This window comes from Mustela erminea, chromosome 2, assembly GCF_009829155.1.
Source record: "Mustela erminea isolate mMusErm1 chromosome 2, mMusErm1.Pri, whole genome shotgun sequence".
Taxonomy (NCBI): Eukaryota; Metazoa; Chordata; class Mammalia; order Carnivora; family Mustelidae; genus Mustela; species Mustela erminea.
In genome coordinates, this window is record NC_045615.1 from 74568947 (window position 1) to 74582099 (window position 13153).

The 13153-nt window shown below is 36.2% G+C and overlaps 1 protein-coding gene across 5 annotated transcripts in view; it reads left to right on the plus strand.

Annotated features, from left to right (window-relative positions):
- NDST3 (N-deacetylase and N-sulfotransferase 3) overlaps positions 1-13153 on the plus strand; it is a 175973-nt gene that overhangs the window by 48369 nt on the left and 114451 nt on the right. For all 5 annotated transcript variants that reach the window (XM_032333268.1, XM_032333273.1, XM_032333269.1 and 2 more), the window contains exon 3: positions 6830-6917. In XM_032333268.1, the coding sequence (XP_032189159.1) occupies positions 6830-6917 (88 nt within the window). The remainder of the gene's footprint in view (positions 1-6829; positions 6918-13153) is intronic.

Sequence of the window (13153 nt, forward strand, 5' to 3'; positions counted from 1 at the left end):
TGTGATAGGGCTCATGTAAATCATGGAAAACACACTCCAAACTTTGGTCTTTTTTTTTTTTTTTCAAAGATTTTATTTATTTATTTGACAGAGAGAGCTCACAAGTAGACAGAGAGAGAGGAGGGAAGCAGGCTCCCTGCTGAGCAGAGAGCCTGATGTGGGGCTTGATCCCAGGACCCTGGGATCATGACCTGAGCTGAAAGCAGAGGCTTCAACCCACTGAGCCACCCAGGCACCCCTTTGGTCTTTATATTTTAAGTTAGCGGGATGAACATAGTTTCTTCCTTTTTGTGTGTAGACTTTAAATTTAGACAACTAAAAGCTGTTTTACCATTAGGAATGTTACTGTCAGGTAGTACAGCTCTAGATCTACAGATTTCTTATCAAGAGAGTTTAAATACTATTACAAAAAGTGGCCAAATCTGATATATTCCACTTGCTGACCCAATTGCCTGCATTTCCTTCTGATTTCCCACCCCAGTGGCATTGGGTAGGCAGTTCAAATAGTATAGTTGGCCCTGGCCTTATTGTTCATTGTTTTCCTCTAAAGCTGCCTTCCCTCTAATTATGCAAGATGGCTTCACTCTAATGTTATGCCCAGTTAACTGTTTTCAGCAGGCTTTCATATCTTCCTGATCTGGGAACAGAGCTTTCCTAGTTCTGCACCTGTGAGGAGGAGACCAAGGTGCCAGCTATGGCATTTCAGCCCTTCACCACCCTGCAGTCCGCTCCACACGAGGGACTGCTTTTCACTATGAACGCAAGGGGTGGGGGGGTATATATTCCTGGTTGGGCTGGCTATTCACTGACCAACCTAGTCCTCCCATCCCCCTCACACCTTTGTGTTTGGGAAACTAGGAGTGGCAACCAATGAGTGAAAGTGATACGAAAACCACCTTTTCCTCCCTTCTAGTGGATTTTGTCACCAATGGCTCTGTGCATCACCGGTATCAGTGTTCAACCTTAATACTCTTGTTGTGTCTGTGGACAACAAAAGCAGCGGGCTTTGAAATCTAAAATCTTTGCTTGAATCACTTCCTCAGCACTTAACTAACTTTGTGACTGTGAGAAGTCACTTCAACTATATAAATCATGCATCCGGTCTGAAGGGGGAATAATCATCTTTTAAGTTAATGCCTATGATGCCAGAGTGTGCACGTTTGTGAGGAGATAGATACAAGATCCCACAATTAGCTGCCCAGTCATTTTCACTTACTTTAGGAGATTACATATGTTTATAACTAGTATTTGACTGATCAAGAAAACACTGACTAAAAATTCTGTGCTGAAACACTATTTTTGCCTGCTGCTGAAAAACCACAACCAGCAATAAAATGTTTTCCCCAGCTTTAATTTGGCTCACCAACTCCTTTAGTTACCTTATAAAAGATAAAACAGGTCAAAATATCATCTGGGAAACACAGATAAGAAACACAAAATTAGTAAATGGGCTCTCAAAGAATGTCACACATGTGATGAATACTAACATGAATCTCCATATAAAACTTTTTTGTAATTATTTTTAAATTTTGTCTTTGATTTATTTACTTTAATTGATATATTCCCTCTGTTAAAGAAAGTTAAAGAAAGCCCAATGATACATAAAAGCTCCCATGTTGCTCAGTTCTTAGAGCTCAATTTCTTTAAATTACATCTTCTTGGCCTTCAACTGGATCTCTTAATGCCTGCAAGGGATTTTGGCTTTGTGGAATAAATCCTCAAAAAACTAAGTTTATAGGAGAGCATTCATATTTAAGATTTGAAAATAATCATTTTGGAAATAGTCAAATTTTCATGTTAAATTATATTCATAGGTCAATTCTATTTAATTTTATTAAATCTATTAATCTGTATAATTTTAAGTGGATGTTATGCTCTCTTTTAATACTTTCACAGCATTTTCAAATTTGCTAAAAAATTGTTTTGTTTGCCACAGTGAGTAGAATTATTCTTATCCTCTTGCAGAAATGGCTACTTCATTGCTATATAAATATGTATGGATATGCAGAGCAGTATTTATATTACACAAAAAATGCAAACAACCTAAATGTACAAGAGTAAGATGAAATCACTAAATAAATTGTAGGGCACCAATTTGATGCAGTATTCTGCACTCATTAACAAATTTGGTTTTGGAAGGTTAGTGTGACAGGAAAAAGCTCATAATATACTACTAAAAGACAAAGGCGAAATGCCTGGATGGCTCAATTGGTTAAGCATCCATCTTCAGCTCAGGTCATGATCTCAGGGTCCTGAAATCAAGCCCTGCATCAGGCTCCCTGCTCGATGGGGAGTCTGCATCTCCCTCTCCCTGTGCTGCTGCCCCTGCTTGTATCTTTCTCTTTCTCTCTCTGTTTCTCAAATAAGCAAACAAAACATTTAAAAGATAGATAAATAAATAAATAGGCAAAATTTAAAACTGTATTTTTAGTAATAATTGGTATAGTTTTAACTTTTGCTTTATGGCTCTAATTTCACTTACCTATACCTATATAGATCTGCATATATTTAGATAGTTATTGGTAAAAATGGGAAAGAATTCCATCATAATATTAACTTATCCTGAGAGGTGGATTTTTTAGTGATTTCGAGTTTTTAATTAGAAAAAGTAACATGTTATTTTAAAAATAATTACTGACGGATGCCTGGGTGACTCAGTTGGTTAAGCGACTGCCTTCGGCTCAGGTCATGATCCTGGAGTCCTCGGATGGAGTCCCAAGTCAGGATCCCAGCTCTATGGGAGTCTGCTTCTCCCTCTGACCAGCCCCCTCATGCTCTCTCTCACTCTGTCTCTCTCTCTCTCTCTAAGTAAATAAAATCTTTAGAAAAAAGATAATTACTGATGCATGGAATTATAAATTACTTTGCTATTGTATAAAAAGTTTTGAAATAGTTAAAAATAAAAGTACCATTTTTCAATAATCAAACATTCCTGACAGTAGATTATCTATGTTCTTAGGGTTCTTGGCCTGGAGGAGACCATTAGATGGTACCTCTCCAGGTGGTTGTGATTCCTTCCCATCTCCATGACCAAAGTACTCTGCACATCACAGAGGGTTTGCTTGGGCAAAATGCATATGTTTTTCTGAATTTGGTATTAGAACATTGATTTGGCTTATTATGATTAGATTTTTTAAATATTATCACACCACTTTTGACACGTTACAGAAAAAGAGTAAAGCAAAGTGTCATTTATATCAGTTTTGAATACTTTATTGATAGTAATAATAGACTATCTCAGTTTTAAAAAGACTAATGTTGAATAAAATCATTCTAGCAATGAAGAGTTTAATGAAAAGAGTATCCTCTAAGAATAATTCTGGGTGCTGTAGCTTCTAGCACAAAAGCATATTTTGAAAAGATGGAAGTAATGGATGAATATATAATGCTGTTCTCATAGATACCCCCAAAACCTGGTTCATAAAAAATATATATAAAAGATAAGAAATATTACTGCTTATCTTAAGTATATAAAATATCATCTAGAAATAAATTTCCCTCTTCACCATATATAGGCATAATGTTAGTATCTACCATCTGTTTCAGTATCTTTTATGTGTGTGTTTGTTTCTAGAATGTCAAATAAATATGTAACATGCCAACTCAAACCTGCATACTCAGGTCTAATTCAATAATTTAGATCAATGTATTTTAGTTGATTTAGAGGTTAGTTCACAGGTACATTATTTAGCTTCTAAGGCCTAAGAGAACAGGATAGGCTTGTTGGTTTTTTTTTTTTCTTGTCAAGTATTTTAAGTTTTAAAAGGCAATCAAAAGTCACAAAGCAGAAAGTTCAAGTTTAGTTGGGGATTTTTTTTTTCAAAGAGATAGAAAAACTTCCAACTTTAAAGCACTGAACACACAAGAAATTATTTTAAAATGGATTTCAAATCCATATTTTAACCATTAAGTAAAGTAAGTAGAATGAACACATGAAATAAGTAAGATGGATAAAGAAGATAAAATCAAAAGGGAAGGAAGAGCCAGCTAGAATCTTCAACTGGGGAGAAGAAGTGAAAAAGAAGAAGCAGGGAGAAAGGCTGGAGGAGACTGAAGGCAAATAAAATGAGAAAAACAACTTTAAGTAAATGAGATAGATGATATAATTATCAGTAATATATAATCTATACATATATAAGGGGCACCTGGGTGGCTCAGTCAGTTAGGCATCTGATTCTTGATTTTGGCTCAGGTCATGGTCTCAGGACCCTGAGATCAGCCCCGCACCAGGCTTCATGCTCTGGGGTGGGGGTGGGGGGGTCCTACTTGAGATTTTCTCCCTCTGCTCCTCCCCCACTAATATGCACCTGTGTACTCGCACTCTCCTCCCTCTGCCGCCGCTCATGCTCTCTCTATCTCTCAAATAAATAAATCTTTAAAAATATATATACATATATATTATGACTGTTGATAACTATATCAACACCTAATATTTATGCCACTTTTTTAAAATGCTTATTAAGTCCTCTCATATATTACCTCTTTTATAATCCTCATCACAACTCTAGGAGTTAGATCATTGTCTCCACTCCAATAAATAAAGGGAACAGTTCAGAGAATACGAATCGTCTGACATCACTGCCAATAACAACAACCATATTAATAATAGCGATAGTAGCAGCAGCCATAATAGAGGAGCAGCAACTAATAATTGTCGGGCACCTAATATGTGCCAGTCACTGTGCCAAGAGCATAAAAGTATGTCACCCTCAAAACAGTGCTCTGAGATAATTATTATTTTTTAAAAGATTTTATTTATTTATTTGACAGAGAGAGAGAGATCACAAGTAGGCAGAGAGGCAGGCAGAGAGAAAGAGAGAGGGAATGAGATAATTATTATTATCCCTACTTTACCTGTGATGCATCTGAGGTTTGAAAACTTTAATAACATGCCCAATATTGAAGAAAAGCAAAATCGGAGGGGGAGACAAACAATGAAAGACTGTGGACTGTGAGAGAAAAACTGAGAGTTTTGGAGGGGGGTGGTGGGGGGTTGGGTGAGCCTGGTGGTGGGTATTGTGGAAGGCACTTATTGCATGGAACACTGGGTGTGCTGCATAGACAATAAATTTTGGATCACTGAAAAAATTAAGTTAAATTTAATTTAATTTAATTTAATTTAAAAAGAAGAAGAAGAAGAAGAAGCAGATCCAGAATTCCAGCTGAAGCAATCTGACTCCCAAGTCTTAAATGCCTTTTCTCTAAGTCCCAGAGCTGGCACTTCAATCCATACCTTCCTACTCCATACCTTATGTTCCTTCCATTAGGAGAGAAAGAGAAAGGCTCACACCTTACACCACTCCCCACCCCTTCACGCAATAGAATTCTGGGTCCCACTATTTACTCTGTCACTGATGAACTGGCCAAATTCTTCTTCCCCTGCTCAACCCATGTCCAGGCTTTGTGATGCCAGAATTTAATGAAAATTGCCATTGCCAATGACATTGCCATTGTTAACACTGTTGCTTTGGTACTTAGGCATGGAAATCCACAAACAGACCTGTCTTCCATCTTTGAGTGCCCTTGGGACCCACATATTTCCAAGTTCAGTTGAGCAAGCAAAGGAAGTTGTTCAAGTAGACAGATTAGTGATATAAAAAGATTTAGATACCTGAATTTCAAAAACTTGTCATTGGTCAGATGAACTTAAATTTGAGATTCAAAAGTCCTCTTCCTCTGTTTTTACACAATAAGAAGAATCACATATATGCACAGATAATGCATACAATCAATCATGGGATAATCTCTGAATAAAAGGTATATCTATTTATATTGCCAAAAAAAGATTGAAACCTTAAACCTGAACAGGCAAGGCTTCCAGGTGTCAGCCATGCTACTTTAAAAAAGAAAAAGGTCTTATTGCTGGCCCAGATATACTATGGAAAGGGGGTAAAGAGTACCTAATATGGAATCAAGCAATCTATATCCTCAACCTACGATTTACCATTAATTTTATCTGTGAAAATGGGCAAGTCATCTCTCCTTAGTTTTCCTATGTGTAAAAGAAGTGTTAACTAAATCTTTTACAAATCTAACCTTTAGTGTTACTTTCTGCCTAGTTGAAGTGAGTACTCAGATACCATAGTCTGTGTGGGGAGGACGGCAGGGAGAGAAAGAATATGAGAATAAGAATTTAAATGAGAATGAGAAAGAAAAGAAGGAGAAGGAAGAAAAGAAGTCCATAGCATGGACTTTAAAATTTAGAATTCATAGCATGGTAAATACTTTATAAGATGACCCTGTTTTAAGAGTTTCACTATCAGAAGTAGGGGTTTTGTTTGTTTTTTAATGAAAACCCAAATTGGAGATTTACTTTATTGTGATATCCCCTTTTGAAGAACGATCACTACCTCATGGGAATCTAAGACTCAAAGATTGAAACATCTTGGATTTTGAAGAACAAAGACATATGCAAAAAGTAACAATGATTGTTTCAACATACATTCTTATATAGTTACACTTAAAGAGTGTCCTTCTTTTGACAATTGGTGATCTATGTCCCTGAGAAGTGAAAGGAGATGTATTTTATGTACTAGATAATAGTTCCTTTAATATAGGCAGAATAAACTTTTCATGTAACTTCCTTTTTCTAGCTGACACTTTTTGCTGATTTATTGCAAGCTAAAGGGTAAATATATGTATATGTTTACACAATCTTGAAAGCATCTCTCTAGTTGTAAAATGGTAAAGACACTACTTTCCATCATTTTCTCTCATGTATAAAAGACTAGTTTTACTCTTTGAGTGCAAAAGGAAGGTATCTTTTAAAACTTCTCAAAACCATTCTCTAACCGGATAATGTGGGGTTTTTTTAAACTGTGTATTTCAGGCCCTGCTTGACACTCAGAATCTTTTGCGTGCACAAATCACAAATTTTACATTCAACCTGGGATTTTCAGGAAAATTTTACCATACAGGTAAGAAAACAGAAGTTAATTATTCTCATAAGGCCTCTCTGACTACTCTATTTAAAAATTGTGCCTCCTTCTCTTCATACCTTCGTACATTCCATGTCTCTCTCCATTTTTATTTTCTTCATATTATTCAACTCTACTTAATATATCATTTTTTAACATTTACAAAATGTGGATGTTTTGAAAGTTTATTCACCATGTTCTAATGGCCTAACAGCTTTCCTTTTCTACTGAACTGTAATTTACATCGATAAATGTGCGTAAGTATTAAATGTAGTGCTCAGTGAATTTTCACAAAGCAGCAGGCCCATCAAGAGAGAGAATGGGGGCGCCTGGGTGGCTCAGTGGGTTAAGCCGCTGCCTTCGGCTCAGTTCATGATCTCAGGGTCCTGGGATAGAGTCCCGCATCGGGCTCTCTGCTCAGCAGGGAGCCTGCTTCCCTCTCTCTCTCTGCCTGCCTCTCCGACTACTTGTGATTTCTCTCTGTCAAATAAATAAATAAAATCTTAAAAAAAAAAAAAGAGAGAGAGAGAATGGTACCAAATCCCACCCCCCACAAACCACCTTGTGCTTCCTCACAGCCACTAGCTTCCCTCAAAGAAATCCACTACCCTGACTTCTAATATCACAAACTAGTTCTCATGGCTTTGAGATGTGTGTAAAAGGATCATACAGGAAGGACTCTTCTGTAGCCACCTTGTTTCACTCAACATTATGCTGGTTTTACAGATATTACTGTACTTCTTCCATTTTCATGACTGTGTTGCATTCCATTGTTGGGAGTATACCAAAATTTCTTTATTCCGCTCCTTTCCAATGTAGACGGTTGGGTTTTTTTCTAGTCTTCAGCTTTTTTCTTTTTTTTAATAATCATGTTAAGAACATTTTTGTACCATCCTTCAGAGAACATAACTACTCTTTTCTGTTGACTGTCAACTAGATGTAAAATTTTTGGTTATATAACACACTTATGGCCAACTTTAGTAGGAAAATGACAGTTTTTCAAAAATGGTTTTATCAATTTACATTCTCAACTGTATATGAGTTTTCCTGTTATTCTACATTCCCACTAATATTTGATATTATTTGTCTTTTTAATTTTAGCCTTTTTGGTGACCTTGTAGAGATATGTTATGTTTAAGGAACTTTTCTCTTATGAGCAGTAAAACTGAACATGTTTCATATATTTATGGGCTATTTGGATATCTTCTTTTGTGAACTATCTGAGATTTTTTTCTATAGCATTGTATGCTTTTACTTATCGATTTGTGGAAATTATTTATATATTCTTTCTCCTTTTTTTTTCCTTTACATGTTCTTAATGAGCCTTTTGTCAATGATATGTGTTCCAAATACTTTCTTCTATTGTATGGGTTGTTTTTTCACACTTCTAATAGTGTTTTTTGGTGACCAAAAATACTTCATGTAGTCCAGCTCATCTTTTTGTTCCTTTAGTGGTCAACTTTTTGTATCTTTATGGAGACATCTTTGTATACTATAAGATCATAAAAATATGTTCTTACTTTCTTAAAACTTATAAATCTGAAATCCACCTGGAATGGATTTTTGTGTATGTGTGAGACAGAGGTCAAGATACCTTCTTCTCCCACAAAGTTCTCTAACCGACACCAAGTACTGAAATGACCTTCCTTTTCCCACTGCACCATAGTGTCATAGCTGTCATATATAACCATATATGAGGACTCTAGACTCTCCTGCTCATTGGATCCATGCCACATCACACTCTTATTTACAGGAACTTTATAACTAATATTAGTATCTACCGGTGTAAATTCTCCAATTGTGTTCATCTTCTTCAAGATTGCCTTAGAAATTCTTGGCCCTTTGCATTTTCATATAAATTTTACAACCAGTTTACCAGTATCGACAAAGAAATCTGCTAGAATTTTGATTAAGATTGCATTAAATCTATTGACTTGAGGGAGACATGCCATCCTAAATACTGAGTCTTCCAATCCTTGAACACATTTAGGTTATCTTTAATTATACATAATAAAACTTTACTGGTTTTATATTTATTCTTTGGAGGGCTCTTTGATGCAGTAGCAGATGGTGTCTTGTTTTTATTTCATTTTCCATTTCTTTGTTGATGATATGTAAAAATACAACTGATTTTGTGTACTGATCTTGCATCTAACAACTCTGCTATGTTCACTTACTATTTCTATCGTTTGTAGACACTTTTTGGATTTCCTACCTATACATTGTGTCATTTTTGGATTTTAAAAATTGTCCCTCCTCCTTTCTGAGCCTTACAAATTGTTTTTTCCTTACCTATTGCACTAACTTATATCTCCAGTACAAAAGTAAATAGAAGTGGTGATGATAACACTCCTGTCTTATTACTGACCTCAGGGGAAATCTCTCAGTAGATTTTTTCCCATTCTCAAGGGGAATCCTTTCAATAGACTATTTTGTAAACACCCTTTAAAAAAAAAAAAAGACTTTATTTATTTATTTATTTGAGAGAGAGAGAACATGAGCAGGGGGAAGGGGCAGAGTGAGAGGAGATGCAGGGAGCCCAACACGGGCTTCATCTCAGGACCTGGAGATCACGAACTGAACCAAATGCAGACACTTAACCACCTGAGCCACCCAGGTGCCCCTAGACCCTCTTTGTTCACTTAAAGGAGCTCCCTTCTATTCCTAGATGGCTAAGAGTTTTATCATAAATGGGTGTTGAATGCACTTTGTCTTTATTTTTCTGTTGTCTCTCTTCCCTTACTAAAATGAACACTCCATGAAGGCTTCACTACTGTAACACCAGCAACTAGGACAGTGGCTACTGAAAATGAATTAATGAACAAATGACTGAGCGAAAATAAAATCACTTTTATTTTAACTATTAGTATTTTTCAGAGAACAAAATTTGACAATGTTGTGTTGTAAAAGAAAATCACTCTAAATATTTAGAATAATTAGAAATGTTCTTTCTCGGGCCCCTGGGTGGCTCAGTCCCTGAAGTGCTTGCCTTCGGCTCAGGTCATGATCCCAGGGTCCTGTGATCAAGCCTCACGTTGGGAGGAGTGGGGAGTCTGCTTCTCCCTCTCCTCCCTCTTCCTGCTTTGTCTCACTATCTCTGTCACTCTCTCTGTCTCTCTCTCTCAAGTAAATAAAATCTTTAAAAAAAAGAAAGAAAGAAAGAAAAACTTCAAAGAAAGACATAATAGAAATAGGAGAAAACACTTCTGGCAACTTATTTTATGGCCAATGCTGAATGCTAAACTTGACTCTAGCCAACTGCTCTCCTTCGTTTCTGAAAGATCTGAAAGATCGTTTCTGAAAGATCTGTCCTTTTTCCTTACTTGGACACTTCCCACAGCTCACAGTAAGGATGTCTACTACCTAAGCCAAGGAAAGCAGAACACAGAATAAAGCTAAGGCCAAGGCTTTAACAGATCTTATTATCTGTGTATGATATGATAGCTTCCACAAAAACTTAGCTAGGGTTATCTAAAATCAATACAATCACTTTTTAGTGGGAAAAGATGTAAAATTTAATACTCTGAATCTTTCAAAAGTTAGAAATTATAATGTTTAATTGAATTACATTGTCTTCTTTCTAAATGAGCAATTCCTTCTCCTATTAAAAATTCTATTTTATTCAATCTTGAAGGGAAGGAGAAAAACAGCACTATCATCACAGTAACACTTTCTTTCCAGAGAGGGTTTCCATCTTGTTTGGTCTATTTTAGTTTTTGAAGGGTTTGGGCAGAAACATAAGAGATGAAGGAAATAAAATCATAGTTCCCTTTTAGTGAGCAACACTGTATTGTAGGTACTTAGCTAAGCACTTTTCATGTACCTTTTCAATGAAGCCTAGGCGTTAAAGAGTATATTCCCTTGCTTTCTAAGTAGAAATTTAGAGGGCCCAAGGTCATATAGCTAGTTAAGTGTCAAAAATAGTTTCAACGTTAGGTCAGGCAGAGCCCAAGTCTTATGCATTGGATAAACTGGATTTTTATTGCTTATCTGGCAATCCTAGATAAAGGAAGCTGAATGGCAAAGCATTCCTTCTCTTTATCTATACGTTCTTTAGGTTTGTGTATTTCCCCAAACCTTGGAGAACCAACAATTTTGGTAAATTCTAACTGTACCACAGAATTAATTACCAATGTGAAGAGTAATATTATATTGAATTAAATGATGATCTTATTTTCTAAATTCCAAGTTTGGTCAATTCATGATAGTTAAGGGCCCTAAATTTGGAGTTATTTAATTTGGTTTAGAATTTATAAGTCAGAGAATAAAATTTGACCATGCTTTGTTGTGAAAGAAAATCACTGCAAAAACTAAGAATAATTAAAAGCTTTCTTTCCCAAACATAATCGAAAAATACAGAAGTACTCCTGGCAACTCACTTTTTTGTCCAATGCTGAATGCTAAAGAATGACTCTAGCCAGTTGCTGCCTTTCCTTGTTGTTTCTGAAAGATTTCTCCTCTTTCCTTACTTGGGTACCTCCTACAACTCAGAAGAAAAATTCCCAGTAAGACACCAGGTTCTGTCCCAACCTTGTCAGTGATGTGGGACAAATTATTTCACCTTTCCAAATACCAGTTTCCTTATTTGAAGAATAGAGTTAGCAGTGGCCCTTATCTCACAAGGTTTTAGTGAGCATTAAATGAGACGATGCTTATAAAACAGTTAACACAATGCTTGACAAAAGGTAGAGTCTCAATCAATGACAATTTTGAATATCAAAGTAGGAAAAACAGAAGATAAGATACTGATGAGACATAAGTTATTTAAATAGATGCATAATAAAATAATAATTTGCAATAACTCTAAGATTTCAGCATAGTTTTCTAACACTTTAAAAAATGACACTTAAAATTGAGGAATTTAATTTCTGGTTCTCTCCTCCTCCAGCTCTAACAAAGGTGGGCAAAATTAGGAGATCACGGGGTGGCAAGCATCCAGGACATCCAACCACAGCTATGTTTCAACTGCTTTTTATCATACTGTTTAAAGTAATAAGCAATAGACACTTGTTCTCAATATAGTTAATTCTTATGTAAAACATCCCCAAAGTAGGATTAAATGAAATCATATCAGAGTTATAAAGGAAAAGGGGAAAGGCATACATTTATGCCCACTATAAATTTATATAAATCTATCAAAGGGCAGCCATCATTTGTCTAATTTCTGCATGATTCAAATGTATGACTATTTTATTAACAGATGGCACCATGATATTCAGGAAAGGACAACAAATGCCTGAGCTCTCCTTCCAAAGCTACCTTTCCACTGTCCTGATAAGGAAACTATGGATAAAGTCCAGCTAGAAAAATGCACAAAGGAGAGATGAGAAGAAAGTCGCAGGGAAAGATAGGAGTTACAGGGGATAAGGGATAGAGATTTAAAGCAGTAGAGGGGTGAGTTTTCATAATCTAGGAAATCTCATCTCACTCTACCCACATTCACTTTATCCAGAGAAGGTGGAAGTCAGGAATGCATTGATTACTGGGAAACCCCAGAGACTTGTGCTTCTTTTCAGTAATGGAAAGTAAAACTGCCATAAGTAACCAATGGTAATCTTAACTAATATGGTGTCCTGAGGACATACAAAATGTTAAGAAAAGAGGACAGTCTCTTGGATGTAAGTAGAGATGTTTAATTGTGGGGAAACTAAATGACATCATCCTTATGTCAAAAAACCACATATTTAAACGACACCAGTCAATGTAACAAATGCTTCTTCACCATGGCCACCATATTTATCACCTAAAAGGTAGCAGGATCCAAGAAGACCCTGTAATGATTGGGGTCATCAGAGACTCTAAATCCTGAATCCATATATTCATATTCCCTTGGATTCCTCTCTAGACGTTTCCCCTGAACTGTAAAATAATCACTCAGAAGCCCCAAGAATGCTTTTGCCGGTGACTCACTAATCAGGTCAGTCAGTTAATATGATGGCATGGTCAGTTCTTGAGCAGTGTCCCATCTGCCACATAACACCCAAGGGAGATCTTCCCCCACACATCATGCAGTATCATCGTGGAAAAAATAAAACACAAGGAGGCCCTCAAAAGACACAAGGAGAACAAGGGTAAGAAACATAAAATGAAAGGAAAAAGGCACTTCAGATTACCTAATACGTGTCGGGATTATAGTGCCACTTCCTTCCCCAAAAGAATAAAATCGGTATTGCTATCCATTGTTTACCTGCATAAATACAGACATTAAAGGGGGTATGTGACTTGCCCACAATCAC